Source organism: Meriones unguiculatus, chromosome 8 (assembly GCF_030254825.1).
Source record: "Meriones unguiculatus strain TT.TT164.6M chromosome 8, Bangor_MerUng_6.1, whole genome shotgun sequence".
NCBI classification, from domain to species: Eukaryota; Metazoa; Chordata; class Mammalia; order Rodentia; family Muridae; genus Meriones; species Meriones unguiculatus.
Window position 1 is genome coordinate 32,235,709 of NC_083356.1, and position 27,092 is coordinate 32,262,800.

Consider the following 27,092-nt stretch of genomic DNA (forward strand, 5'->3'; position numbering starts at 1 on the left):
CACAGTCTTTGCCTCTAGCACCAGTCATGGTAGTCCTTTGCATAAGTGTTCCTGCTCTGGCCAGGTAGAAATGGCTGCAGTATAATTAGGAGTTCATTGAAGCCTCAGATAGGTAAAAGCTGCAGCACATTATTTCAACAGCCCTGGCTGAGAAGACATTCTCAGAGAGACTGCAATCAACTGCAGTCTTCCTGTAGCTTTCTCAAGAGATTCCTGGAGATTCAAGATGACTGGTGGGGGCCTAAGGGTAGACTTAGATGGCCATATGACTGATAGTCCTTTACTTAAGGCAGCTATGGCAGCACAGGAAAGGCAAACAAGTGCCAATCAGGTAGTCAAATTGCTCCATCTCTTGTCACTTTTCCTTATTTACATAAAGATGAATGAGCATGAGTGGGGCTTGGAGTAAGAATTTAAAGAGCTTACCATTCACTCTGACAGTAATAGTTAACAGTGCTTAACCCTGACTGTCTTAGAGAGGTGGCTGGGCAATTCCCAATCTCCAAGTGGGCCATCGAAATCTTTCCAATAGCTGCATGGTTATTTCCATTGGGGTTGAACTGCTCATTCAACATGCCTAGATACCACACAATAAAAGTTCCCCCCTTTTGTTCTCTATTCTGACACCTAAAGCAGTGCTGTATACACACTACAAAGTAAATGTCTAATTGGGATGCTTTTCCCTCCTTTTTTATCCATTGGCTTCACTCCAAATAAATCTTACCCATCCTTTCTTCATCAAATGTTTGCTGGGTCCTTGCTAAGGGTCTGGCATCCCTCCAGGCTCTGGGAGGTCGCCTGTTTTCTTCCTTGTTGCTGGGCTCCAGGTCCATCTTGCCCGCCTTTTCTTTCCATGGCCCACTCATTCCTAAAACACATTTAACAAGTTTAAGCATTGTCACATGCCCCTAATTAAATGCAACTGATGAGACAAAACTTAAACTGTATAAATCACAATGTCTTAAACATTTACAGTCAAAAGATCCTATTTCAACCAAGTCAAAAGTAACTGCTCCTACATGCTTTGGGCACGTTAAGAACATGTCTTTCCTGTGTGCATATATAAATTTGTGAGCAGCACTGCTGTTAATCTGCCCAATATCTTTATCTCTGTAAAACTCATTTTTTGTACTTTTCCAGAAGTGCACTTATTAGACTCTGGAGAGGATTATATTCTTCCCAGGTGAATTAAATTCACAGCCTCTGGGTTACTAGCTGATAGACTCTACGACACAGTTCTTCAAGCTGACCCCTGCTCTCTTGAATTGGGGATTGAATCCAGGACTTTGTACTTGCCAAATTAATGCTTTCACTGAACCATAGTCCCAGATTCCCCTGCCCTTTTCTTTTGAAATATTGTTTTGCTACATTGCCGAGGATAGATGTAAACTTTTGATACTATTGCCTCGGCCTCCTGAGTAACTGAGATTATAAGCCTGTGCTACTAGGTCCAGCTCCAGTGTGACTTAAATGGAAGTTTGTGTTTACTGATTGGTTCTATTTCAGATCAAGTTCAGTCACTATGTCAATAAGATTTAGAAGCAGGTTCTCTCAATGCTGTTGGGGCAGGAGTTGCTCTTTGTATGTAGTGAGGAAAAAAGGGCCCATTTGACAACTCTGTGTTGCTGACACATGTTGCAGTGGGAACAGGCTGGGGAGAAAGGAATTACGGTTTAAAATGACATTTGAGCACTGAAGGTAAAAGATAACCAAGCTAGATAAGATGAAGAACAGGGCTTCGTGCCAATGATGGCAGTCCACCACAAACCCTTGAGGAACACATGTAAAGCACCAGTGTCTTTCCATAAATCTTTGTTTCTAGTCCAGCTAATCCTAACCGAATTATAATTATAATTCGGTTATAATTATAATATGATTCTTTATTATAATTATAATATGGTTATAATAATTATAATTATAATTATAATCCTAATCCGAATTATAAAGATTGGTTACTAGCAAGTCTGTATCCACTTCAGAAGAGACTGCCGACCGTCCTATGTATAAAGAGCTAAGTATATGGTAGCCAAGAAAGACTGCACATGCATCTGGGAGTTGAGATGGAATTAACTCCCTGCCATGGAAAAGCTACAAGCTGGCCACTTAAATGCAAAAAAAGGGAGTTCAGTATAACTAGCTGCAGAGTTGGAGGGGTGTAACACTAGCTAGTGACCAACAGCTAGCAGACTGTCAGGGTCAAAGATGGAGTTGCAGATGGACAGAGAAGAGCCCCAACCACTTCTAATTGGTAGGCAGTGCTGGGCCAGGAGGATAGGTAAAGAACATGTGGGCACTCCATTCGCTTAGGCCATTATAGCTTGGAATTAACCACTCTAAGATTGTCTCAGTCTTTGTCCAGTTTTTTTCTATTGGTCTATAAAACTCTTAGACAAGACTGGTGTGATGCCTCATTGGTAAAGGTGCTTGTGGCTGAAAGTCGATGACTTAGGTTTTGAGTCTCAGAACCCATATGGTAGAAGGACAGAACTTCTACAAGTGGTCTACTGATCTCCACATAACTGGCTTTGTATGGCCCTCCTCCAGATAAATAAATAAAAGCCACCTTCGATGAAATAAATCCAACAGCTTTTCTCAATCTTGCAAACTCATTCCATTCCTGGAGGTTCTCTCTCTTTTTATTTGCTCAGACTACTTTGCATACTCCCACAAGAGTTTGTATCATTAATGTTCTTTGGCAACTACCGTGGAGTGGAGTCACTGTCCAAGGTCAATCTTTGATGACAGACAGTCAGTGTCCAGGATCTTAGGTCCTTAGGACATGCACAGAGACTGAGAAAGGTACCACAACACTGAAATCTCCTGTATCACCCGCATTTATGCACATTACATCTTGGGTATACGATGCTCTGTCTTTGTTTAGGATATGCTTTAGCAGCATCACAAAGAAATTAGCCAGGTCACTTGTTTGATCTCTTAGCTATTCTCCTAACCCATTACACAAAACTCCTAACTCTATCCACTTGGTTATTGATGGCTCCAACCTGTTTCACTGTTCCTAGTTTTTCTGGAAGCCTCTTAACAATAACCATAACTACCCTCCTTAATGTACATACAAGTACCATTTTTGTAGAGAGATACACAGAAGTTCAAGAACCCTCACCCCCACCAAACTTACCTATTTGCTAAAACATTTGTTTTCTATCTGTTAACTATGAATATCTTAGTAATTGAGGTAACAAGTGAAGTTTTGTGTATAGGACTTTGTGTGTGTGTGTGTGTGTGTGTGTCTGTCTGTCTGGGGATCAAGTCTAAGGCATTATACATGCAAAGCATGGCTCAGTGAGTAAGGAAACTGCTATGCAAGCTGGAGGAACTGGGTTTAGATCTCCTAGTCCTAATGTAAAAGTTAGGCTCAACAGCTTTCATCATTGAGGGGTGGAATGAGATGGATAACAAAAGGATCATCGAGACTTACTGGCCAGCCAGTATACCTTAGTGGGCAAACTCCATGTTTGGAGAAACCCTGTCTCAGAAAACAATGTGGAGAGTGACAGAAGGCACTCCATGTCGACCTCCAGCCTTTACATGTAGTGTACACCCATGGGCACATGAACCTGAACACACACAATTTTCAAGAACTTATGGCTTTCCAGAAACATCTTGTACTTAAAGATCTGTAACTACCAATTGCAGTTGTGCTTGTGGCATGCAGATCAGCACAGAGGGACATAAGTCTCTCTCAGATGGCTTCTTTGTCTTCCCCAGATCAGAAATTTTCATAGCATCCTGTTTTTGGAGGATGGCAACTTCTAGGCTATCCTGACTTTCCTATATTGCTAACATTGGAATCTGCTTCTTTGACTGGACCTGACTATGGGCCACTGAAAAATCTCACATTAGCGTCTTGGTACTGGGTGAGATATGGAGATCTATGGGGAAATGGCACTCTATGGCCCATACTGTTTCCTAAGGTCACAATCATATCTATAGTAACAGCTCATGCTGTTCTGGTGTGACTGTATCTGTGGTAGTGGGGAAGCCAACCCAGAGCCTTGCACACATCAAGTTAATGGATTTTGACAACACCCCCATTTAGGCTTTTAACATGTTAATTAAAACTCTCTCTCCTTGGCTTTTAAGAGTTGTGTGTCTCCAAACCCATATGTTAAGGTCATATGCATCCTTTTTCAGAACTGCTTTCAATCAGCACCTTATAAAATTTTGTATATAAACTATGTTTTTATACAAATGCATTTGGCAACTATTGATATACTTATTTAAAGTTGACACAAATATATTTAGTTATGCAAGTGAGCTATGTTTCTCATATAACTAAATCCCATCTTATATCCATAGATTTGACACCAAATTCCTTTCTGAGCTACCCTGAAAGGTGGACTGCCACAAGTAAGCAAGCTGGGACTTATCTTCTCTAGGAATCATTAGAGCAAGGCACTATTCATTATGAAATTCTCTGTGATTTACATTTAATTACAGTAATGTTTCTCTATTATTTAAAGGAGTCTAGAAATGTAAAGATTACAAATGCCAGTCAGGGCTCAGTGGGTAAGGTGCTTGCTGCACAATCGTGGGGCCCTGAGTCTGCATCCTCAGCACCTTCAAACAAACAAACAAACAAACAACCTAGCTGTGGTGATTTTGTAATCTCAGGGCTGAGAGAGAAAGGAGGATCCTAGGGCCAGCCAGTCTAGCCAAACAATGAGCTCCAAGTTCAGCAAGAGGTCCTATCTAAATGAGGTAAACAGTAACAGAAAAAAGAGACCTAAAGCCAGCTTCTGTCTTCAATGTGCACACTCATGGGTTCACACACACAAAAGTGTAAATCATCCACGAAGGCAAGGAGCCAGCTGTGGACTGTGTCTCCACTCAAAACAAAAAACAACAAAACAAACAAAACCCAAAACCAAAAAACCCCGCCAAAAACCAAAAACTGGGTTTCCTACCTTTCTTTACCAATTTCCTCCTGGGAGGGGCCAGCCCAGTTCCTGGGAACAGATGCCCAGGAAGTCTTTTCTGTATGATGAATGGGTTTAAGAAATGAATAGTAGAGAAAAATCATAGCTACCCAGAAAACCCCAAGGCCATCATCTACAGTCAGTTTCTTCTTGCTTTCTTCTAAAATTTGGATTTAATCTCCTGAAGCAATTGAGGAGGTTTGAGATATATTTTAAATTGCTTCATTTCCAAACTTATTTTGGTTAAAACATTCAGCAGTAATGGATCCACCTGCTAATCAATAAATAACATTTCAATGCAGATTTAAGAAAGGCAGTCAGGCACAAAACCAACATTGTCAGCAACCAGAACAACTCTCATTTCCTGACAGAAATTACTGTAAATATTTGTAGTTCTAAAAGGAAAGCACATCAGTGCAGCAGTTCGGACGGTTCATTTTCGAATTAAAGATGCTGGTGTTTTCCCCGACATCCCTGACATCTGTGAGGCAGGATTTAGAGGTGAAGCAACTATGGTTCTTCCTCCCACTGTGCCTATTGGGTGCCTATTGGGGCTTGCTAAGGCAAACACAAGGAGCATGGAAAGCTGGGTCCACACATTTCATGGGCTGGCTCTGTGACAACCCCCTCTGAGTACCTGCCTCTTTCCCACCTGTACAGTGAAATAAGAGATGCTTTTGAACATGTACTGAACAGAAAAAAGAATAGAGAATTACACCAGTCATCTTAATGCTCACTACCCAAAGGCATTTCAATGGTTGGAAAAAAAAAAGTGCTAAACAAAACGAATGAGCCCATTCAGTAGCATTACTATGCAAGCTGTGGTGGGAAGACAAAAAGATCCAGGGACAACGGCTACAACTCTCTCTGCTCAGCAAACTCAGTCCGTGACAGAGAAGGCCGTGCACCTGAATGTGGGGAGTAAGCGACACATGGCCTTGACCTGTGAAAAGTACAGGCAGAAATCTAGGTCTGTTTGACGAGCATTTCAAGTTCAACAGCACGGAAGGGTTATTCCCAAGAAACACTATCGTTTCAGGAGCGCTGTAAAAACAAATCAGTGTTGCCTAGACGCCGGGAACATTTCCGCGTCTCATTTCTGTTCTACTTCTTTTAAAGTTATTTTTGACTTGTTTCTGCATGTGTGGCGTTTTCTTTACCATGGTTCATTTAAAAATAAGTCCTATTTTAAGGGATAACTCTGCTACCACAAATATGACTGTTATTATTTACACGTTTACTCGCCAACTTAAAACTCATTCCCAGTTTCGAATGCCGAAGCGCTGACCAAGACAGACCAGGACAAGTGACTGCGAAGTTGGCAAGAATAAATCCTACTAAAATTACTTGGGACAAACACTTCCTACAGTGTGCGCGCAGGGGTTGCGGGCAAGGGAGTCTATGCTCCTAACATAAACTGGAAAGGTTGAGCTTCCAGGGAAACAATAAGCGAGGCACGCTCTCATCAAACCCGGCTCCTTCCAAAGAACGGGAGAGGAACTACGTCCTCACGTGAGCCTGCACGCCCTGCCTACCTGTGCCAACTACACCTAGCCAAACAGACGGACAACTTAGGGAACAGAGCACCGAAGAAGCTAGTGTGCGGAAGGGTGCACCAGCGCGTCCGCTCGCCCCTCGCAGCCACCCCGCTACGGTGCCGGATGCAGGACACCGCCACTCCTGACACCCACGTTCCGGAACCACCGCTTCCCTTCCCGGGTGTGGCTCAGAACAGCGCGCAGAACGCCGGGACAGGACGCTAGCGCTGGCGCCGAACATGCGCAGTGTGCCCTGGGTGCCGAGGGCGGTTCCCTATTGCCGACGTCGCTACGCAGGCGCCGCGGATCCCCCGTGGGGAGGAGGGCGAAGACTCCATCCGCCATGTTGGATGCCGCAGATTCGCCATAACCTCTCCGGCTCGTTCCCTAAAAAAATAAAAATAAAGAGCGAAGTTTCCTCAGGGTGTCCGGCCTTCTCGCTCGGCACGGGAGGGAGCCAGGAAGGGCCCGAGGCTTTTTTTTCCTCCGCCGTAGGGGCGTTGCCATGGAGACGCGGGCGGCAGGTGAGCCGGGATGGGGGCTGGGACGCGACGGGGTGGGGGTGGGGCGCGGCGCGGGAAACCGCTCGTGGTGAGCTGGGGAGGCCGCGCGCAGGCTCGGGGCGGCGGAGGGATCCGCGGGCGGGCGGAGCGCGGACGTCGTGGCGTTCTGCGACCCACGTTCGGAAGCTGGCTTTATCCTGCCGCGGCGGGGGCTGGAAAGAGGAAACTAGTGGAGAGCGAGCGGGGAGCGCTGTGCGCGCGAGTGTTCGCCTGGCAGTGGGCGGTGACGGTGCGCCCGCCAGTGGCGCGCCGCTCATGCCTGGTTGGGCAGGTGTTCGAATCCCGAAGCCTCCAGCTGTTTGGCTTGGCGAGCTTTGTCTGAGTTGGCTTCTTGTCTAGTCACAGTTAACCCTCTGGAAAGACGGTGACCCCCCCCCCCTTCACTTCCCCCCAGCTATCAACCCGGGGTTCTTGTCCAGGACGTGTTGAAAGTTCAGTCTTCTGAGGGAAAGTTTCCTACCGACCCTCAGAGGGAGCAGTAAATGAAAGAGATTGGCGTTCTCACGGGTGACCCTGCCCCATGCAAGTAGTAATTTACCATCTGCCTTTGGCCCAGTTCTGTAGGGCATTGTCCCTCATGCTCTTAAATGAAATGGCTCCAGGGCCGCCACCTCCGGGCAGCCCTCAGACTGTCTAGCCTGGAGCAGCTTCTTTTGGTTGGACTTATTGGAAGGTTGTGGGTGGACCTTTCCATTTAACCTCTGGCGTCCTCTGTCCCACTTAACCGTGAACTTGTGACCCTGGTTTGTGATTGACACCAATTTCGACTATTGGAACCCCACTTCTGAGGTCCATTGCCAATGTCTCCTGGTTGCTCTTAATTGGTGGTCAGTTACTGAAGAACAGAAAAGTTGAGAGAGTCCAGATTTCTAACGACCACGACTTAAATCAGACTTCTTCCAGCTTGGGATAGAATGTGAACCATATGTTTGCTTGGCTTTTGCCACTGCCCCCTGGAATTCTGACAGGCTCTTTGTAGGGGCTACTGTGTATTGAAGGACAGAGGGAAGGAGCTGTCTGGCCGGTGCTGCCCTACCGTATGCTTCCCTGTGTGGTTTTCTGCTGGAGTCTGTGTTCATGGGGAACAGAAAAATCAGGCTCCTGGACCTCCCCTCCACTACCTCCCCTGCCCAGCTTTAGCTTCAGAACCTATCACTGTATCTGTGAAAGCATCTAGAATTAGAGTGTCTGTTGGTGCTTCAGTTATCTTTCAGTTTCCAGCCATGACAAATGAAGAAGGGTCTTAGTTTGAACAAAATGTACTTCTGTCAACTCCTGGGCAGCTACTTTCTGGGAAATCTGTTTTGGTGTCAGTTAACTTAGGAGAGGCAGAGTGAGAGATAAGGGGATGGAAGGGCAGCTTTGGGTGGTAAACAAGCTGGGGTGGTCATTGCCCCAGTTAGAACTCTGGTTTGTCTTGCTCTCTTTTTCATGGTATCTCATTTGCCTCTGGTGCAAAGGTTTCTGCTGCCGTTTCCCCTCTCACCTTGTAATTTACATACAGCTTTTCAGCTTTAGCTGCCCTTGAGTAAAATTTAGTGGCTGCACAGGGCAGGCCTAGTCAGGATTTGGCGTACTAAACTGATTTTCCTAATTGCATTTTCTTTTATAGATGTTTCATGCATGCTGCCTCGGAAAAAAGCTCTGTATCATGATGGGCCAATTTAATTGAGGATTTAGCCTAGAGTCATGTTTGTACCTTGTCACCTATTTGTGCTGTTAAGCTTTTGGCATGTGAAACTTTCCAAGGACAGGTATTCCTCTCAGAGGCACTCACTGGAGAGATCAGCATTGCTGGAGAGATCAGTTCCTGAGGTTCCTGAGGCCAGGGGCCCTAGCTTTTACACTTGCTGAGGGCTACTACAGCTTCTAGTGCCTCTACCTTTTTTTTTTTTTCCCCAAGAAGCAGTGGCATTGCACTCAGCATGGCTATCAGTTTTTTTTTTTTAATGACTTTTTTTGAAAAGGGAAAAAAGTAATTTTGGAGTGAAGAAAGTGTGCACAGCTATAACTGTCAACATTTGGTTCTTTCAAATGTTAAAAAGAACAAAAGCAATCCTGCCACTCACCCGTTTTACATTAATATGCCACCTGGCCTAGAACTTAGACAGATCTGACTGTCTCTGCCTCCTCAGTGCTTGAATTAAAGGCATGTACCGGCTTTAAGTTGATTCGGGGTTTGTTTTTTTGTTTGTTTGTTTGTTTGCTTGTTTTAAGATTTTTATTTTATTTTATTTTTGTATACAGTATAGTGCCTACAAATGTGCCTACAGGCCAGAAGAGGATACCAGATTTCATTATAGATGGTCATGAACCACCATGTAGTTTCTGGGAATTGACCTGTGGAAGAGCATCCAGTGCTGTTAACCTCTGAGCCATCTCTCCAGCCCTTAGGTTGATTCTTAACCTGGGCTGTTGTTGCTAGTTTTTTGATGAACATGGGAATACAGATGTCTCTTTGCCTGCTGGTTTATAATATTCTAACATCTTTAACTCTGTGATAAAACACTGACTTCTGGAATCTGGTGCCTGTATGTTGCAACCTGTCTGGACAGAAGAGGGCGGGTAGGTGGAACTTTGCTTCAAAGGATAGTGAACAGAGCTGCTGTCCCACAATACGGTGAGGAACCAGGAGCCAAGGAACACAGGGAGCTTGTGTTGCTGTAGCTTGGTAGCTGGCACCTCTCAGTCACCAGTCTCTTGAGGTCTCTAGCGGGCTAGAATCGTGGCGTCCACATTGCTCCATTGCTGCCAATGGGCCTTCATGAGTGGCCACCATTTCTCATGCCCTTAGGTCTGTTCTTACTCTTTAGCAGCACAGTCCCTATCGCTCAGATGTTTGCCATACTCTGTAAAGGTCCTGTCCCTCTTGAGGGTGTCACACAGGCATAGAAGTGGAAAAACAGTTTCTTTAGAAGATACCAAGAGCTCTGATATGAGCTCTGAATATCAAAGATTTCAGTCGGGCTCCATGTAGGGATTCCGGGAAGGCTTTTCTTGAAGCATGAGGCAGAGGAGTTGGGTCTTGCATAGTGACTAGGTACCAACTAAAAGGAAAAGGTGGGTGGTAAGACAGGTGACACAAGAACTAGAGCTCTCATCTTTATGGGAATAAAAGATGGTTTATTCTGGAGTCATTTGGAGTGACCCTGGCCTGGAAGCACAGATTTTGGTCATTCCAAATTCCATGTTCCAATGTGGAAGCAGTTTCATGAAGTTTGTACAGTGTTACAGGACAGAGAAAGTCATAAATCAAAGCAAGCTTAAAGTACATTGTGAGTACATCAGAGACGCAGGTATATCAAGACAGGAGTCTTCCTTCCTGTGTGCTCAAGATGCTATCAGATGACATTCTGAGCTTTTGGGTTTGTAGAAGCTAGTTGCCTTCTAAGTCAATAGATTCTAAAAGTTTTTTTTATCTGTTGTCACAGACGTTATTTCTGACGTGTGTGTGTGTGTGTGTTTGTGTACATGTGTACACATGTGTACATGAATGTGTAGGTGTGTGTAGAGGACACAGAAATGGCTGTTCCAAAGCTTATCCTAAGATAAAGTAATTAGTTTCTGGACTTGAAACATTGCAGTCTCTCCACAATGCTGAAATTCTAATCAGCTAATCAGTCATAGCCAGGTGCAGCTTCTTTTCAGAAGTTTTCCTTCATGTGTACTTACAGGTGCTTTCTGTGCATTGAAACTGGGGCAGGGGCACTGGGGCCTGTGACACTGAGACACAGAGGTGGGAAGCTGTTGGGAGTTTGGCATTGAAAACCTTGAGAGCCAGGAGAACAGTGCCTGCTGACTTGCCTTTTGGAAAGAGTTCTCTGGTGCCTGTCAGGAAGCATTTTTTTTTTAAAAAAGATTTATTTATTACTTATACAGCATTCTGCCTGCACTTGAGAAGAGGGCACCAGATCTCATTATAGATGGTTGTGAGCCACCAGGTGGTTGCTGGGAATTGAACTCAGGACCTTTGGAAGAACAGCTAGTGTTCTTAACCTCTGAGCCACCTCTCCAGCTGTAGGAGGCATTTTTTTGTAGTTGTGATTTAGTACATGAAAGCACACAGATTTATTGTATAGCCAGTACTCAGTAAGCCACAGCCTTAATGATGTATAGGACTTTTTTAATTACCCCAGAAAATTTTCTGTTGTTCCTTCACACCCAGACTTTATCCCTCAGCCCAAACAATGCCGAGTCTTAATTGACATGTGCCCTTTGGAGGATGCCACATAATTCTTTTGTGTCTAGGTTTTTTTTTTTTTTTTTTTTTTTTTTTTTTTGCAAGAAGTTTCAGAAATTCACAAAAAAAGTTTTGAATTTCACAAAATTCAAACAAAATTTTGTTTGTTTTTGTTCTTACTGCTTAATGGTATTCCAGTGCTTAGAAACCATCACTGTTTGCATGTTTTTTCTTAATAAATACCTGGGCTGTTCTCATGTTTCCAGTTTTGGGTTCTGTCAAATCTTCTCTGATTTGTTACTTTTTCTGACTCTCATTTAGCATCACTTTCAAACATGGGTGCTTCCTTTTACAGACTGTCTTTACCTTCATTGTTTGAGATTAAAGGTGTGTACCACCACACACCTGGACCTAGCCTTGTTTAGTACCAGGCTGGCCTTGAACTCAGATCTGCTTGCCTCTGTCTCCTGGATTAAAGGTGCTTTTGTGTTCCAGCCAGATCACACAGACCTAGAAAGTCTTTGGATGTCATCCCTTGCCAGAGCAGCCATGTTCTGGATTAAAATTCCTCTGCACTTCTCCCAGTTATCCTGTTGTTGCCCTCTGTTGTGGGTATCCTGCAGCTTTGGCTCACAGGACCAGCCCTTTCACTCACCTCAACAGTTTACAAATGTCAATTTTGGAGGGTGCAAACTCAAAGCCCTGAATCTGGGCCTGGGTGGTAGCTGAGCTGGTCAGCGCACTGGCTTTCTCTTATCCTTTCCACCAGGGTGTGTTCGCCAGCACTGCTCCCACTAGGCTGCCCAATGCCCATCAGCAGGAGGCAGGGTCAGCTCTTCTGCTCTCATGCCCTCAGGGCTAGCTCCACTGTGCTGTCCAGTCAAGGAGCGAGAAGTAGGGCCCATTCTCCCAAGTGCGGCATCTGGTGAGGGGCTGGGACTCTCCAGCTCTCACACCCTCAGGGCTGGCTGACCAGTGCCTTTGTCATCAGGGTCAGCTTCACTGTGTTGCCCAGTTGAGGTGCAAAGACTGCTGCCCTACCAGTGAGGGGTGGGACCAGGGTCTGCCTTCTCACTCTCTCTTCCATCTCATGACCTTGCAGCCAGCTATCCTAACTACCACAGGTGGTGAGGGGTGGGGAGGGTATCACCCCCAAGGCCACTCCAGGGTGATGAGTGGCAGGGTTACTAGCTCTTCTGCTCTCACTCACTGGCCAGCTCACCTGTGTCTCTTGACTAGAGCCAGCTATGCTGTTCTGCCCAGGCAAGGTGCAGGGCCAGCTTTCCTGCTTTCAAGAACCTGTGGTCAGCTCTGCTGGCTGCAGCAGGTGGTAACGGGTGGGGATGGAGAGTATCACTATCTCAGGGCAGAGGAGTGGCAGGGCCAGCACTCCCGTGATCTCCATCTGGGGCTGGCTCAACCAGGCCTCCCACCATCAGGGTGGACTCCACTGTGCTGCCTGGGCAAGGCTCAGGACCCACTTAAGGGCTGCCACTGGCAGCCTCTGGACATCTGTGTGGTTCCAGGTGGCTGGCCAGACCAGGGCCATCCCCATTCTCTCTCTAGTAGTAGCATGAGCCATGGACATAGACTCTCATCCCTACTGCTGCATAGTCATGGGCCTAAACATGGCCCTCAACAGGAGCAAGGGCCAGGGACCTCACCATGGCCTTAGGTACCAGGGCTGGCTACTCATAACAGGCTATTTCTCTCCTGCCTCATGTCTCTGTCTTCAGTTCCATTTCTTTTCACAAGGCTCAGACTTGTGTTTGCTTTCTTTCTCATCTGTCCACCACACACTTGCATATAGTAGTGGCTCCTGCTGCAGGCTGGACACATGGCTGGCAGGCCTCTGGGTGACCTCTGTTTATGCCACATTGCTTGGCAGCAAACAGACCTCTACTGCTAACCCTTGTGGCATGGAGGTGAGCAGGTCTATGGATGTCTTCTCCCTCCCACTGCACATGGCATGGTTGGCAGGTGGAACTTTGTGTGTTTACAGACCACTAGTGCTTTGAGGCAGAGGGCAGCTCCCTGAGCATTTTCCCCTGCTTTCGCCAATTATAGTGGTCAACAGGTCTCTGGATGTCTCCAGACTTTACTATTAACTTCCTCTGCCTTCAGCATAGCCTCTTATGTTCTTTAAGAAGGTTTGGCTGGCCTAACATTTGCTATGTCATAGACCGGGCTAGCCTTCAACAGATCAGGCTAGCCTTCAACTCATAGGCACCCAGGTGCATGTTTCCAGGTTTTTTTTTTTTTTTTTAATTACTGTGAATAAAGCTGCATTGAGTGTCCTCAGAAGACTTTTGCGGTTATATATTGACATTTCTCCTGGGTAAATAGTGCCTGGTGATAAAGGAGTTGCTAGTTTGTCGGCTACAGGCATATTTAGCTTTGAAAGATACTTCCCAGTTCCTTGCCAGCTCTGGCCACAGACTGAGGTAGCTTGAAAACTGCTTACACGATCAGGATACGGAGTTAGAGGAAACAGCTGCTTACCTCACTTTCTCTGTTTTATCCAGTTGGAGATCCCAGACCATAGGATGGAGCCGCCACACTCAGGGCAGATCTTCCACCTCTACCCAATTTAGGAACCCGGAAGTTTGTCTCCTAGACAGTTGTAGATCCTGTTGAGGTGACAAATCAGTATTAATTGGCTACAACCCATCGATAAGAAACAAGCTATCAGGGCTGGAGAGATGGCTCAGAGGTTAAGAGCATGGGGTAGTCTTCCAAAGGTTCTGAGTTCAGTTCCCAGCAACAACATGGTGGCTCATAACCATCTCTAGGGAGATCTGCTGCCCTCTTCTGGTGTGCAGTCATACATGCAGGCAGGATACTGTATAAATAAATAAATAAATCTAAAGAGAGAGAGAGAGAGAGAGAGAGAGAGAGAGAGAGAGAGAAACCTATCCAAGTCATTAGGACAGGCAAAAAAACTGGAAGAGACTTCTGTCTCAAGTCAGTAGACAAAGGCATGTGTTCATCGTTGCTGGTTATTAGCAAGATGCAGGTTAGATGAGGTATGCTATCCCTTTAAGATGCCAATATGGAATGTTTGGGGATGTGAACTGAGTAAGACTCTTACATCACAGCTTGTGTCCAGTTTTTTATTACTGTGAATAAAACTGCACTTGAGGCCAGAGTGCCATGTTCATGGGGTTAAGCACATTCAGGGGCTCTGGGGCTCATCCTGTCCTGGAGTGAGCCTTGTGTAAGCTAGGCTCAGGTAATGCAGTGAGCAGGTGAAAAGTGAGGGGAGGGGAGTTGTGGGGGGAGAGTCCTGCTGAGCTCTGGGACTGTGGCAGTCTCAAGCATCATCACCAAGTTTTATTGACCTTGTTGTTGTTTGTTGTGGTGACTGACTGCCAAGAGCAACTCCGGAAAGGATTTATTTTAGTTCAAAGTTTTTGGCAGGGAGGCATGGCATCTGAGCTTCTTGCCATGGTTATGGGAGCTTGTGGCATTACCTGTTACATCTCAATGGATCAAGAAGCAGACATACCTTGCCTGAACTGGGAACATCCACTGTAAGCCATAGCCCCAGGTTGTGGCCTTATAACTTTCAGCTGGTCTATTCTGAACAGTGCCACCAGCTGGAAACCAACTTTTCAAACACAGGAGCCAATGGGACATTACATGTTAAAGCCCTGTCACAGTCTCATGTGAAAATAGTCCCGGCAAAGCACTGGGCCATGTGGCATGAAGGCTCCATGGGGAAGAATAAGGTACTCAGTCTGGTCCATAGTCTATTTTCTTCTTTGCTATCATCCATCTTTTGCTTCTCTTCCTTTTCTGTCCCCATCTTGTGGATTTTGATAGTGTCCTTGGAAATTTGATGCATAATGAAAGTGGTTTGAAATTATAAATCCTAGTGTGTGGTATAGTGGCCTGGTCCTTTATTAGATCATGCAGTTGGGGCAGGCAAATTGGGACCTGGTAATAAGCACCATTCTGTAGATCTGCTCAGTCAGATGTTCCACATCTTTTCACAAAAGCTTAGCCCAGTGGTTTTATTGTCTCTGCTATGTATTTGAAGCAGAGGCAGGTGCTAGAGTCATTAGGCTATCTCCAGGGATGGTTTCCAAAGAGGGTGGTGAGCAGAGTGAGCTCCATGTCAGATCCCTGACTCCCTTAAGAGTATATCCTCTAGATTTTCTCATGAAATCTTGTCAAGTTCCAGAATCTGGGCATGGGCCGTTGTGGACCAGGCATGCCTTTAGTTCTTTGGCCCTGGTGTCTTGGAGAGACCTGAGCAGGGAGGGATGGAAGATACTTTGTCTGAACAGTGACTAATCTACTAAAGGCTGTGTGCAGAGCCTGGTAAATTGTCATACCAGTATTTAGTGACTGCTGTTTGTGGACCAAGGCTGAGCTTCTGGGTAACCTTTACCTCCATAGTCTATGGGGATGATTCTCCCTGGAGCTCTCTCCCCCCCCTCTGTGTGTGTGTGTGTGTGTGTGTGTGTGTGTGTGGCCAAGGGAGCCTGTGTCCAAAGAACTCACAACACAGAGAAGAAAGAAAAACATTTTCTCAATGGGCAGAAGTTATGAAGACAATGTTGTCCATTGGTATCCATGAACAAGACTGATTCCCAGACCCCCATAGATGCCAAAATCTGTGGATGCTCAAGTCCTGGATATAAAATGGTGTAGTATTTGCATGTACTGTCTAAATATCCCTCTGTAAGCTTTATATCCTGTGTAGATTACTTACAATACCTAACTAGTTAGTACTATTAACTAGTATACCAGTTTGTCTTTGTCAACTCGACACAAGGAAGAGGGGACCTTAATTGAGGGACTCCCTCCATCAGATTGGCCTCTGGGCATGTCTGTGGGGCCTTTTCGTGATTAATGAATGATGTGGGCGAACCCAGCCCACTGTGGGTAGTTCAACCCCTGGGCAGGTGATCCTGGGTTTTGTAAAAACAGTAGGTGAGTAAGACATGGAAGCAAGCCAGTAAGCAGCATCCTTCCATGATCTTTGCTTCAGTTCTTGCTACAGTTACTGTCTTGGCTTCCCCTGATGATGAATAGAGTGTAACCAGTAAGCCAGATAAACCCTTTCCTCCCCGGGGTTGCTTTAGTTAGTGTTTTATTATAGTAATATTGAAGCAAAGTGAGTCAACTATTTGATGTTTATTTAGGGACTAATAACAAGAAAAAAGTCTGTTCATGGTTAGTACAGATACATTTTTTTTTCCCTTGAAGACTTTTGCTTTCTGATTGGTGAATGGCTTGTGGTAGTTGTTAGGATTAGGAGGAGAAAACACGAGGAATTGGTGTCTCATGAGAACAGAGGTACTGTGTGGGAAGATGAAACATTTCTGTAAATGTCTGGTGGTGATAACCACACACCAGGGTGAATGTACCCAGTGTCCTGAACTGGACACTTAAAAGTGTTGGAAATGCTAAGGTTTATGTCATAGGTCTTCTACCAGGGTTGCTTTGTTAAGATTTGCTTGCTGAAGAAGGCAGAGCTGGAGAGGTGGGTCTGTCCAAACCCTTGGAGCCCAGAAGATGAGGAATGAGTTCAAGATGTCAGACTCTGGCAGGAACTGGCAGGGAGAAGGGACTGGGTAGGGTGATAGAAATGTTCAGTGTCTTGACTGACAGTGATGGCTTCATTTTTCTATCCAGTGTTGAAGTTAAGTGAATAGTGCAGTGGTCCACAGATGGTGGTTGAGTGCATAGGGTAGGGTGGGGGATACAGAAGATGACCACTGCCTACTGGGTTGGAGAAGGGCTCAGGAAAGCCTCTTAGGGCAGTATTTCTCAACCCCCCCCCCAATACAGGGACCTTTTAATATAGTTCCTCATGCTGTGGTAACCCCCAACCATAGAATTATTTATTGTTGCTATTTCATTACTGTTATTTTGCTACTGTTACCACTCATAGTTGAAATATCCATGTGTTCTAATGGCGTGTTTTCATAGGCGATGCCTGTGAAAGCATCATTCGACCCCTAAAGGGGTCTCCGTGTACAGGTTGAGAACTGATGTGTGAGCTGAAAGACCATTCCAGAAGGACCTAGCAGGGGAAGGGCATACGGTGGCTTGTGCAAGTTCAACTACTTGGTCAGTGCTTCTCTGTGGTGGAACAGTGACAGCTAAGAGTTGAACACTTACCCTCCATGTGTCATCTTTGTACCACCTCTGAGTTCTGGTAGTAAGTGTGTGCAGCCTGTCCCTGCCCTGCCTCCAACTGCCAGCCCTAGGCAGAACTACTGGGCAGCCTTTGGCCTGCAAGATGGCCTTAGTTCTGGACATCCACCATGTTCTATTTATAGTCTTTGCATCCCATCTACTCAGGCTGCCTTGTCTGTCTCACTGGTTTCACTTATTGCTAGGCTGAGTATTGAGGGATTGTAGACCTTGGGAGATAGCAGTAGCCTTCCAGGCCATGAAATCTAACTTTGTGATTCAGCCCTTCTGTCTGACAGTTCTTGGAACTCTTTTGAGCCCCACTTTGCACTGCTGTTTTGGAGCGGAGGGCACCTTTCTCTGAGAACTCTGTTTTCTGCAGTATACAGTCAGATGAATTGCTTACTGGTATGTAGTCGTTGATACTCATGGAAGGATTTTGCTTGACTCCCAGCACCCTGCTCCCCAGCTCCCAAGACAGGGTTTCTCTGTGTAGACCTGGGTGTCCTGGATTCCCTTTGTAGACCAGGCTAGCCTCTAACTCACAAAGATCCACTTGCCTCTGCTTCCTGAGTGCTGGGATTAAAGGCATGTGCTACCGTATCTGGCTATGGAAAGATTTTGCAGTGGCCTTGAAAGTTGTGCTTGTTGGGCATGGTGGTGCATGACTGTATGACTGTAATCCCAGATCTCTGGGAGGCAGACGCAGGTGCATCTCTGTGAGTTCGAACCCAGCCTGGTCTACAAAGTGAGTCCAGGACAGCCAAAGCTATGGGGAGAAACCCTGTCTCAAAAAACAAACAAAACAAAACAAAACAAAACAAAAACAAAAAAAGAAAAGAAAGTTCTTGTGCTGACATTTTCCCCAGATAGCCTGCAGTTCTTGATTTGTGCTGGAATATCACTCCCAGGATTTACTGCTGTGTTTGCTCTATTGCATTGAGCCATGAGGGTCCAGCGCAGGCTGTTTGCTCAGCTCTCACATTTGGGTACCAGTTTTCTCTGGTGTTGTTCCTGTTCTGGTGTCCGTCCATACCCTATCCAGCATGAACCTTCCAGCATGCATGTTCTTCAACAATGAAGAGGTTATTATTACTACTGTTGGTATAATGTTCTTTTGAAATGTATACACCTTACCCTTGTTCATTCAAATGCTGATTCCCCCCCCCCCCCGCCCCACACTCTCTCTGGTTTCAATCTGGATATTGCATTGTGATACTTATTCTAAGTATCGGCTGTCTCAACTTTGTGTAAACATCCAAAATAAAACAACCAGCCACAATGTTAAGCAATAGAGGAGTAGGCGAGAGAGAGAGGAGGAGCCAGAGAATAGGAAAAGAGTGGGAAGCAAAAGAGCGGGGGCAGAGCTAGGAGAGCAGGGCTGGAGAACAGATCTTGGAATGACAATGACGTGGAGAATGAACCAGAGCTAAGATTTCACAAAAAGCAAGTATAATGGGTAAAATCTAAATGTTAGGAAATTATGAGGGCTTGGAGGGTTAGGATGGAGTAACTATTGCCCAGCATTGTGTTCTAGGTTAATTAAATAAATCATAGTCTCTGTGTGGTGATTTGGTTATACAGACTAGCAGCAGCTTTCCCTAAAGATATATCAATAGTAAATATTAACCAACACTCAATATGGGGCACAAACCCACGACCCTGAGATTAAGAGTCTCATGCTCTACGGACTGACCAGAAGATATATCAACAGTAAATAGTATTGCCACTTACAACAAATGGCGCCCAACTAATCTAAGTATCCACACCCTTTAAATCATACTTTATCATAATTTGGTGGGGGGGAATAAGCTCCCAGTGATAAAACCCAAACTTAAAACCTAAAAACTCCCAGGTCAATTACTGTCTCTGAGAGAGACTCTTAAAGCAGCCCAGGAGCAAAAAACAGCCTCCTGTGGGCAGACCTGAGACTTAACAAAACTGTCTGTCACTGCAGTCTAATTGAGGGGTGCACAGACATGGCTCCTTTATACTGTGGCTGGCTCAACTGGCTCAGCTCCACAGCCATGGCAGGAAAGAGAGGAACTGGAGGCAGACAAACCTTTAGACAGAGTTTGGCCTAAACTGCATGTAAAATAAAAAAAATCCCATGGCAGAGGGTGTTTTAATCCCTTTTGGTTTCATTTGGACTGTTGTAGTCATGGATCTGGTTGCAATGTTTAATGGTGATGGTTCTTCTCCATGCCTTCTCAGAGAACCTTCAAGGAGAAAATGGGGGAAAAAACAAGGATCGGGGTACTAAGTTACAGACAAGAAAAAGGGCACTCTTCTTAATAATTAGATTAGTAATGGCTAAAATCCAAAGCTCTCTGGCTGCAAGATACTTGTCAGCTCTTTCTGGTAAGGGTCCGTCAATTCACTGAAACATCAACTAAATTCCAACAAATAACAAACTGGACTTTGCTTGTTACAGTGTAATTTGGCACAACTGACCCCAAACTTAAATTTTTCTTGTCTCTTTGCTTGATTTTCATTCAAGGGCTTTGAGTTACAATGATATTGATTTGAAAAAAAATGTATTTGAATAAGTTGATGAAGGAACATGCCTTTCTTCCCAACACAAAGTAAAAAGAAACAGGCAGATCTCTTGAGTTCAGGCTCACGCTAATTTACATAATAAAAGCCAGGATGGCAACTTCTGCTGTTTAGCCACTTACAGAGATAGCCTAAGATTCAAAAAGACAAAATTTTCCTTAAGGTTACCATGTAAATTCTTTTTTCTTAACAATAGATGTTATGTCCTTACTGATCTAAATGTGGGATTCACATCATTTTTAGGTTTATGTAAAGAGAGTTTATGTCACACTGCTCTGGAAACTGCCTTATCCTTTTAAATGTGAGACATTTTCATGGGGGGAAATTTGGTCATGCCTATGTAAAAACGACACAAGAGGCTTAAAGATGGCAAAGTACATGCCAACCTGGTTTAGTCCTAAACACTCAAAAATTATCTTCATATGTTTAAAAAACAAAACTGACCATCCCATATCAAAAAGGGGTAAGTCAAAGATGGCCAAAACCAATGTAAAAATCCAGGTACAAGATACCTAGGATATACTTAAATGCTAAGGGTAAGAGAGTTTATATGCTAATGCTAAGAGAGTTTATATAAAGTTCTGCTATAAAGGTATAACTGCCCATCCTATATAAAAAAGGGGCAAGCCAAAAAATAGCCACTATCAACGTAAAGCCCAGGTACAAGATGTATAGGTTATGCTTAAATGCTAAAGGTAAGAGGGAGTTTAAATAAAGTTTGGCTATAAAGACATAACTGCCCATTCTATATAAATAAAGGGATAGGACAAATATATAAAAATCTACGGCTAAACCTATAAACAGGTACAAGATACCTACGGTATGTTTATATTCTAAATTAAAAAATATGTTTATATTCTAAATTATATAAAGTTTACTTAAAACATATGTTTTCTGTTGCTCAAGGCAACCAGCTTATCTCTCTAATGGGAGGCTTCTCTAGGGAAATAAGTAGCAGTTTGGCCTAATACAACAGGTATACAAGAGCCCAAAAAGATATTTTGATCTATCCAATTGTGTTTTGATTTCAACATGGTAATGATTGTATGTTCAATAATAATGGTAACTTATATTGCTGATCCCTTTACATGGGAACAACTCTGAAACTGACTGAGACATAAAAATATGTCTCCAGCCAAAACTTAAACAATACACAGCCAATAAATCCTTGGCTATAATATCCTCAAAAAATTTTATTATGGCATTCTTTTAATTGACATAGATAAAATTGGCTTAGTCTTGTTTCATCCTGCACATCTCATACATTTATAATTTTAGAACTTTATAATACTTGTGAGAAATTATATGTTTGCAGAACAAAAGGACCAGACACTGGATATGCTGGATCAAACCTGACAGGGTTCATTCTTCAGCTTGCTGAGACATTGACACATCTGTTCCAGCATCTTGCCTGTTCCAGCATTCTGCCTGTTCCCACCTCAACTGCTTCAATTGCTGTTTCTCATCAAAGCCTGCTCCCAAGAGATCTTTGAAGAAAGCTACTAATCTTAATTGGCCCAGTCTTTTAGACTGTTCCAAACAGGACTTTTATTACGCTTGAAATTTCTTAACATTCAAAGACTGGACCACAAATGTTATTGCTTGCTTAATTAACCATTTTTTCCCAATTTACTTTGGGCCACCTAACAGGATTTCTGCATGTCCAAAATGTCAGCCAGAAGAAATCCATGAGAACGACAATTTTCTTTAAAGGGGGTTGGGTATGTTTTTGGTTGTTTTCTATGGCTACAAATTTTTATTGTCATTGGGAGATGTTTATAAATTATTAATGGTCTTACTCAGAATGAAACAAGGAATAAACAGGGATATCTTATAGGAATAAAACAAAAGGTAGATTATTGAATCTACTCAACTTAGGGTTTTATTTGTTCTCAAATAAGGTTAATTTTAACTCTGGTATAAGATTTTGAGTATTGATGCAAAAATAAGTATTTTTCATACAATGGTATAAGCGCTAGTATATTGATACAATTTCAAGGTTACTTCCAATACTTTTAAACTGCTATTAAAAACTGGTTGGGATATTAGGTATGCAAGTTGCTAGTTAGTCAACACATAGTCATGTCAGACACTAGTCTAATTTATCACAGGGGTATACATCCTAGTTTAACAGATAGATATGATTTTGTAGATAGATCGATTATATAAAGATAGGTAGTCTTCAAAAACTTCAGAGACCTACAGAATATGGCATTTAAAACTGTCTTTATTATCTTAAAGATTCTTTGACAATGAGACAAGTCATCTCCTGGCAGCACCCCGCCTACCTGAAAGTAGATAATGAGCATTGAAGAACCTCCATATGGAGATAGCTTCAAATGTGGCAAATGAGCCACTCGGGTAAAGAAAATACCCTTACTTCACGACAGGCAAATTCTGCCCAAAATTGGCAAGCTTAAATGCAGGACAAGTCAACTGCCAAACTCTACCAAGACAGGGTAAGCAAGTACTAAATAGTTCCTGCTTCACATTTATGTCTGTCAAATGTTCTGAGCCAGAAGGCTGAAGATGATGCTCCAATGTTATAGAGAGTTATGGATGACTGTTCAGGCAGCAAACTGTCTCTGTCAATTTTTACTTTTTGGAAGCTGCTAACATTCACTTCCTATTTACTCTAATAACCAATTTTATTCCTTCTCAAGTCTCTGATGGGGTTGACGACCATAGTTAGAGTGCCACATTTAAGCTTAAGTTGTTTAGAAGTTAAGAAATCCTTTCATATAGGTAATACCAATAAGAATAAAAGTTATTTCAGGTATAGAACTTTTAACTTGTCAAGATAGATAGGATAATCAGATACTTTCTCCTAAGTAGCTATGTACACATGGACTGGACATCACACATGTAGATTTTACATATCAGTTCTCATAATTTCATAATTATTATTGTATTGAAAGAAAAGAAGCCTTTGATTGGACTTAAAGGGAGAAATGTTGGTATAATGTTCTTTTGAAATGTATATACCTTACCCTTGTTCATTCAAATGCTGATTTCTCTCTCCCACTCTCTGGTTTCAATCCGGACGTTGCATTGTGATACTTTTTCTCAGCATTACCTGTCTCAACTTTGTGTAAACATGCCAAAATAAAGCAACTGGCCACAATGTTGAGCATGAGAAAGGAAGCAGGAAGACAGGGAGGAGCCAGAGGACAGAAGGTGGGAGGCAGAGGAGGGAGAAGGACAGAGCTGGATCAACAGAGGCAGGAGCAGAGATCTTGGAACGACATGGAGAGATGGACTGGATATAATATATCACTGAAAGCAAGTATAATGTGGGAAATCTAAATATTAGGAAACTATGAGGGCTTGGAGGTTTAGGATGCAGTAACTCTTGCCCAGCATTGTGTTCTAGGTTAATTAAATCATAGTTTCTGTGTGGTGATTTGGGTATACAGCTGCTTAGGATTAACAGCAGAGTTATTAAAAGATATATAAATAGTAAAAATTAAGCGCATAATACAACATTACTGCTTTTTTACATTTTAAAATTTGCTCTCTGTGTGTGTAAACCCTAATGCTATTGCTTTTCCCACTGTAATACTGTCTTGATTTACAGCCTGATTTCAGAGTACAGAATGAAGCCCTCCAGTTTCAGGAGCAGCACAGGGAAGTGTAGATGGAGGGGCAGCATCCTCCTTGTGCATGGTGGGAAGGGTGGTACCCTCCACCTTTCTGTTTTGTTCTTTTTAGAAGAACTTGGTGTATGGGCTTAGGCCTTCTCCCCCACCCCACCTCCTTTAAATTTACAAGTGCGTTTTAGGAAACAGTTCCTTTTCACACCTGTTGGTTTTCTGATTGATTTTTCTGGGGCTTGCTGGTTTCTTAGATGCTGCTAATGCATCTGCATTAACCTTCCTCCTACTGCAGGGGGGCTTTCTTGCCAACTCTAGGGACAACCCTGCCACTTGTCAGCCCCACAGTCTGCAGTAGCAGGAACTGCAGGAAGAGTTTCCTTCATTACCCGTGAAAAACCGAGGAGTCTTAGCAACCACTTCGAAAAAACAGCTGAGGGCTTTCTCAGGGTCTGAGACCATGGCAGCAGGGACTGGCTGCAGGAAGAAGCAGGTGTCCTCAGTGTCCAGCATGTCAGTGGGAGGCCTCCTACAGTCATGCCAGGAGCCGATGCATTATAAGGGGCATGGGTGCCTCATCCTCCTGTGGCCCACCTTAGGCCAGAGGGTTAGTTTGTGGCTTCTCTGCCTATGGCATTTCCAGTAGGCAGCTGTGGGTGGCACAATCTTCCTTTTCTTGGGTGACTTTGTTCTTACATGTTTTTAATACTAAAGAGAGTTTCCTGAGAATGAATTTTCTAACTATTTGGAACCTGAACTATACAACACAGAAACATTTATACAAATTTCAGGACAGGAATAATTATAGTAGTAGACTTTTACTTTATCTTGTTTGAAGCTATCTGATGCTTTTCTTCTTTACCAACTTGATGTGAGAATTCAAGTGTGTGAGAATTGCTGTAATTGTGAGAGCTTGTGAAAGATAACTGGGTAGACTGAGGGAGAATGAAAAGCAATGGAATATGGAGAGGGAAAGAGCCAGAGAGAGACCAGGGGAAGACTCTTCTACCTCTTGAGATGCTTAGAGGGAAACATTGGGTCTGCAGAATATATTCCATCTCAGCTTTTTATTTTTGCACAAATGTTTTCTTGCAGGGAAACTGAGAGAATCAAAACCTCCCCTCTACCCTTTACCTGGTCAATGTTAGCCTTTTACTACATTGCTTTGTCTTTCCCTCCAGCCTCTGTCTCCCTTTGTCATTTGAGATAAAGCTGTGCACACAAAGTTCTTTTCCATCTTGTCAGTGTTTCATTTCCTGTATCCTCATGCATCAATGAGACATCTCCAGATATCTCCGTAGACTCAATGTGAGAATCACATCAGTGCAGTTATTCACATTCCACCAATTTTCCCCATAATATCTTTTATAACAAAGGGAAATCCTGTGTATGTACAACATTCTAGCATCGTGTTTCCTTGCTCTCTGGGCTGGAGCATTAGCTCTGCCTCTGTTTTATGGCATTGCAATTAGAGTCATGAGGCTGTTTGTTTTGCAGGTTACCCTTCTCTTAGCTCACACAATGTTTCCTCATGATTAGGTTCTGTTCTTTGCACTTTCTAGGATTACCTCAGGAATGATGAGGCATTCTCAACACTGCTTGCAGTGGGCCTATGATCTCCAGTCATCTCCTTGCCACTGATGCTACATGCTTGAGGGGGTTAGGTACATTGTCTTGAAGCTATTGATTTTTCCTGTCATCAAATGCCCAAGGGCAAATACTTTTGAGATTTCTTTGGTCTGGCTGCATCCCACTCTTCATGCCTTCTTTCTGTGCCCTCACCTCCATTGATGATTGCTGTCATTATGATGCTTGCTCAATGGTTTCTTCTGTTCATACAGAGGCCCCATCCCTGCCCATAGTATGAACTATACCACAGTATAAACACCAGGCATTTTTAGAGTTAACACATGGTGATTGCATGTGCATGTGTTATTGAGGGATCACCATGGTTGAGGGAGTTCATCCTCTCTGGGCAAAAAAGTCTTCTTTTTGTGCATCCATTTATGTTACTGGAGACTTGTGGATTCTTTTTCACCAGTGGTTTATAATCCTCTCTCATTGTTTATTTAGATGCTCACATTGCCTGTTGGAGCTCTTGATGCTCTTAAATCTCCGTGTCCTTCTGTTAGGCCTGCTCTTTCTTGAGCACCTCATTGCTTTCTGGTCCAAGATGTTCTGGGCTTACTCTGTTTCTTCCTTCTTTCAGGTCTGGGACCTGGTACTTCTTCCAGGAGACCTGGGCTCTTGTTGTGTAGAATGGCATTGGAAGCTGGAGACTGGGGATGTCACTGGTAGGACTCTGTGTCTCAGTTCTCTCTAGGAAATAGCTGTCTCCTTATATGTATGCTATATAATGCATTGACGCTTATCTATACCCTCATCTATATTTTTATCTTCAAGGCCACTGATTTTATATAGAACTTCCCAATTCCAGTTTATCACCGCTGGGTTTGTTTTCTCATCCCCACTCTGTGCCTTTTTCAGCAAGAGAGATAGCCTCTTTATACCACAGCATGCCTGGCTGCTTGCTCCTTCCTAGAATATGCTAAGTACTCTCTGATGTCTGCTAACTCTAGCAACTCTAGCTGCTAGCTCTCCTTACTCAATCTGAGGCTTTTCCTCTACAGCTTGAAGCTGTGGTGCAGATCCCACCTCCAAAGTCTCTTGAGATCATCTTGCCTCTCCTCTTGTTTACTACAGTCACACATATGTCTTTAAGATGTGAACAGTGTCTTCTTCATTTCACTTCAGGGTCCCTATGCTTGTTTATTTTATGAGTTTATATTTGATATATGAATTTGGGGAGCAATATATTTTTTTGTATTTCAGTGAAAGGGCAGAAGTTTCTATTTCTTATTTCCTCTTCTATTTTTGAAGCATAAATATGGAAACCTGCATGCAGAGAGTGGGGGCAGGGGACCAAGTGTCTCTAGGGGAGCAACAGAAGCCCTGAGAGGCATTGGCATTGAACTAAGGCTCGGCCATTGAGGTGGGGCTGGGCTGTCCAGGCTCTGCTGCACTTCAGTGAGCATCTCCTTTCCAGCCACTTGGCCTCCATCTGATATGAATTCCTTTAATTTATCATTTAGACATTGTGTGTATTTCTATTTTAGATGAGTTTATTGGGGGTGATTCACTGCTTTCCTCACTGCTGAGACTAGAGGTGGCTGTCCGATCCTGAGCCTCACCTTCTACCCAGCTCAGAGTACATACTGTTTTACTAGGAAGTAAGAGTTAAGAGAGCCTTGGTCAAGTTCTCAGGGGACCTCAGATGAAGACTGGAAGTATTCTGTCCTCACCACAAAGGAAGTGTGGCATTGTTCTGAGCAGAGGTAATTTCTTTGGTAATCTTACCATTTCTATTTTCAAGACTTTAACTACATTTTAAATCGCATTCTGTTGATATTTTTAGAGCTTATACTGTATTCGGGAACACAGAAGCTAGACAAATAAACACACCATTAAATCTGCTGTTATAAGTTGTGGTCATACTGTCAAGCCAGTAAGTAGATCAGTGGATTCTGGAAACATTGAAAGTTGTTACCGCTTTGTGAGAACGAGGCTGGGCCTGA

The 27,092-nt window shown here is 43.7% G+C and overlaps 1 protein-coding gene across 2 annotated transcripts in view; it reads left to right on the forward strand.

Moving 5' to 3' along the window:
* The first annotated feature begins 6,722 nt into the window (after nt 1–6,722).
* Zfat (zinc finger and AT-hook domain containing) overlaps nt 6,723–27,092 on the forward strand; it is a 197,989-nt gene continuing 177,619 nt past the window's right edge. For both annotated transcript variants that reach the window (XM_060389326.1, XM_060389327.1), the window contains exon 1: nt 6,723–6,999. In XM_060389326.1, the coding sequence (XP_060245309.1) occupies nt 6,981–6,999 (19 nt within the window). In that variant the 5' untranslated portion in view covers nt 6,723–6,980. The remainder of the gene's footprint in view (nt 7,000–27,092) is intronic.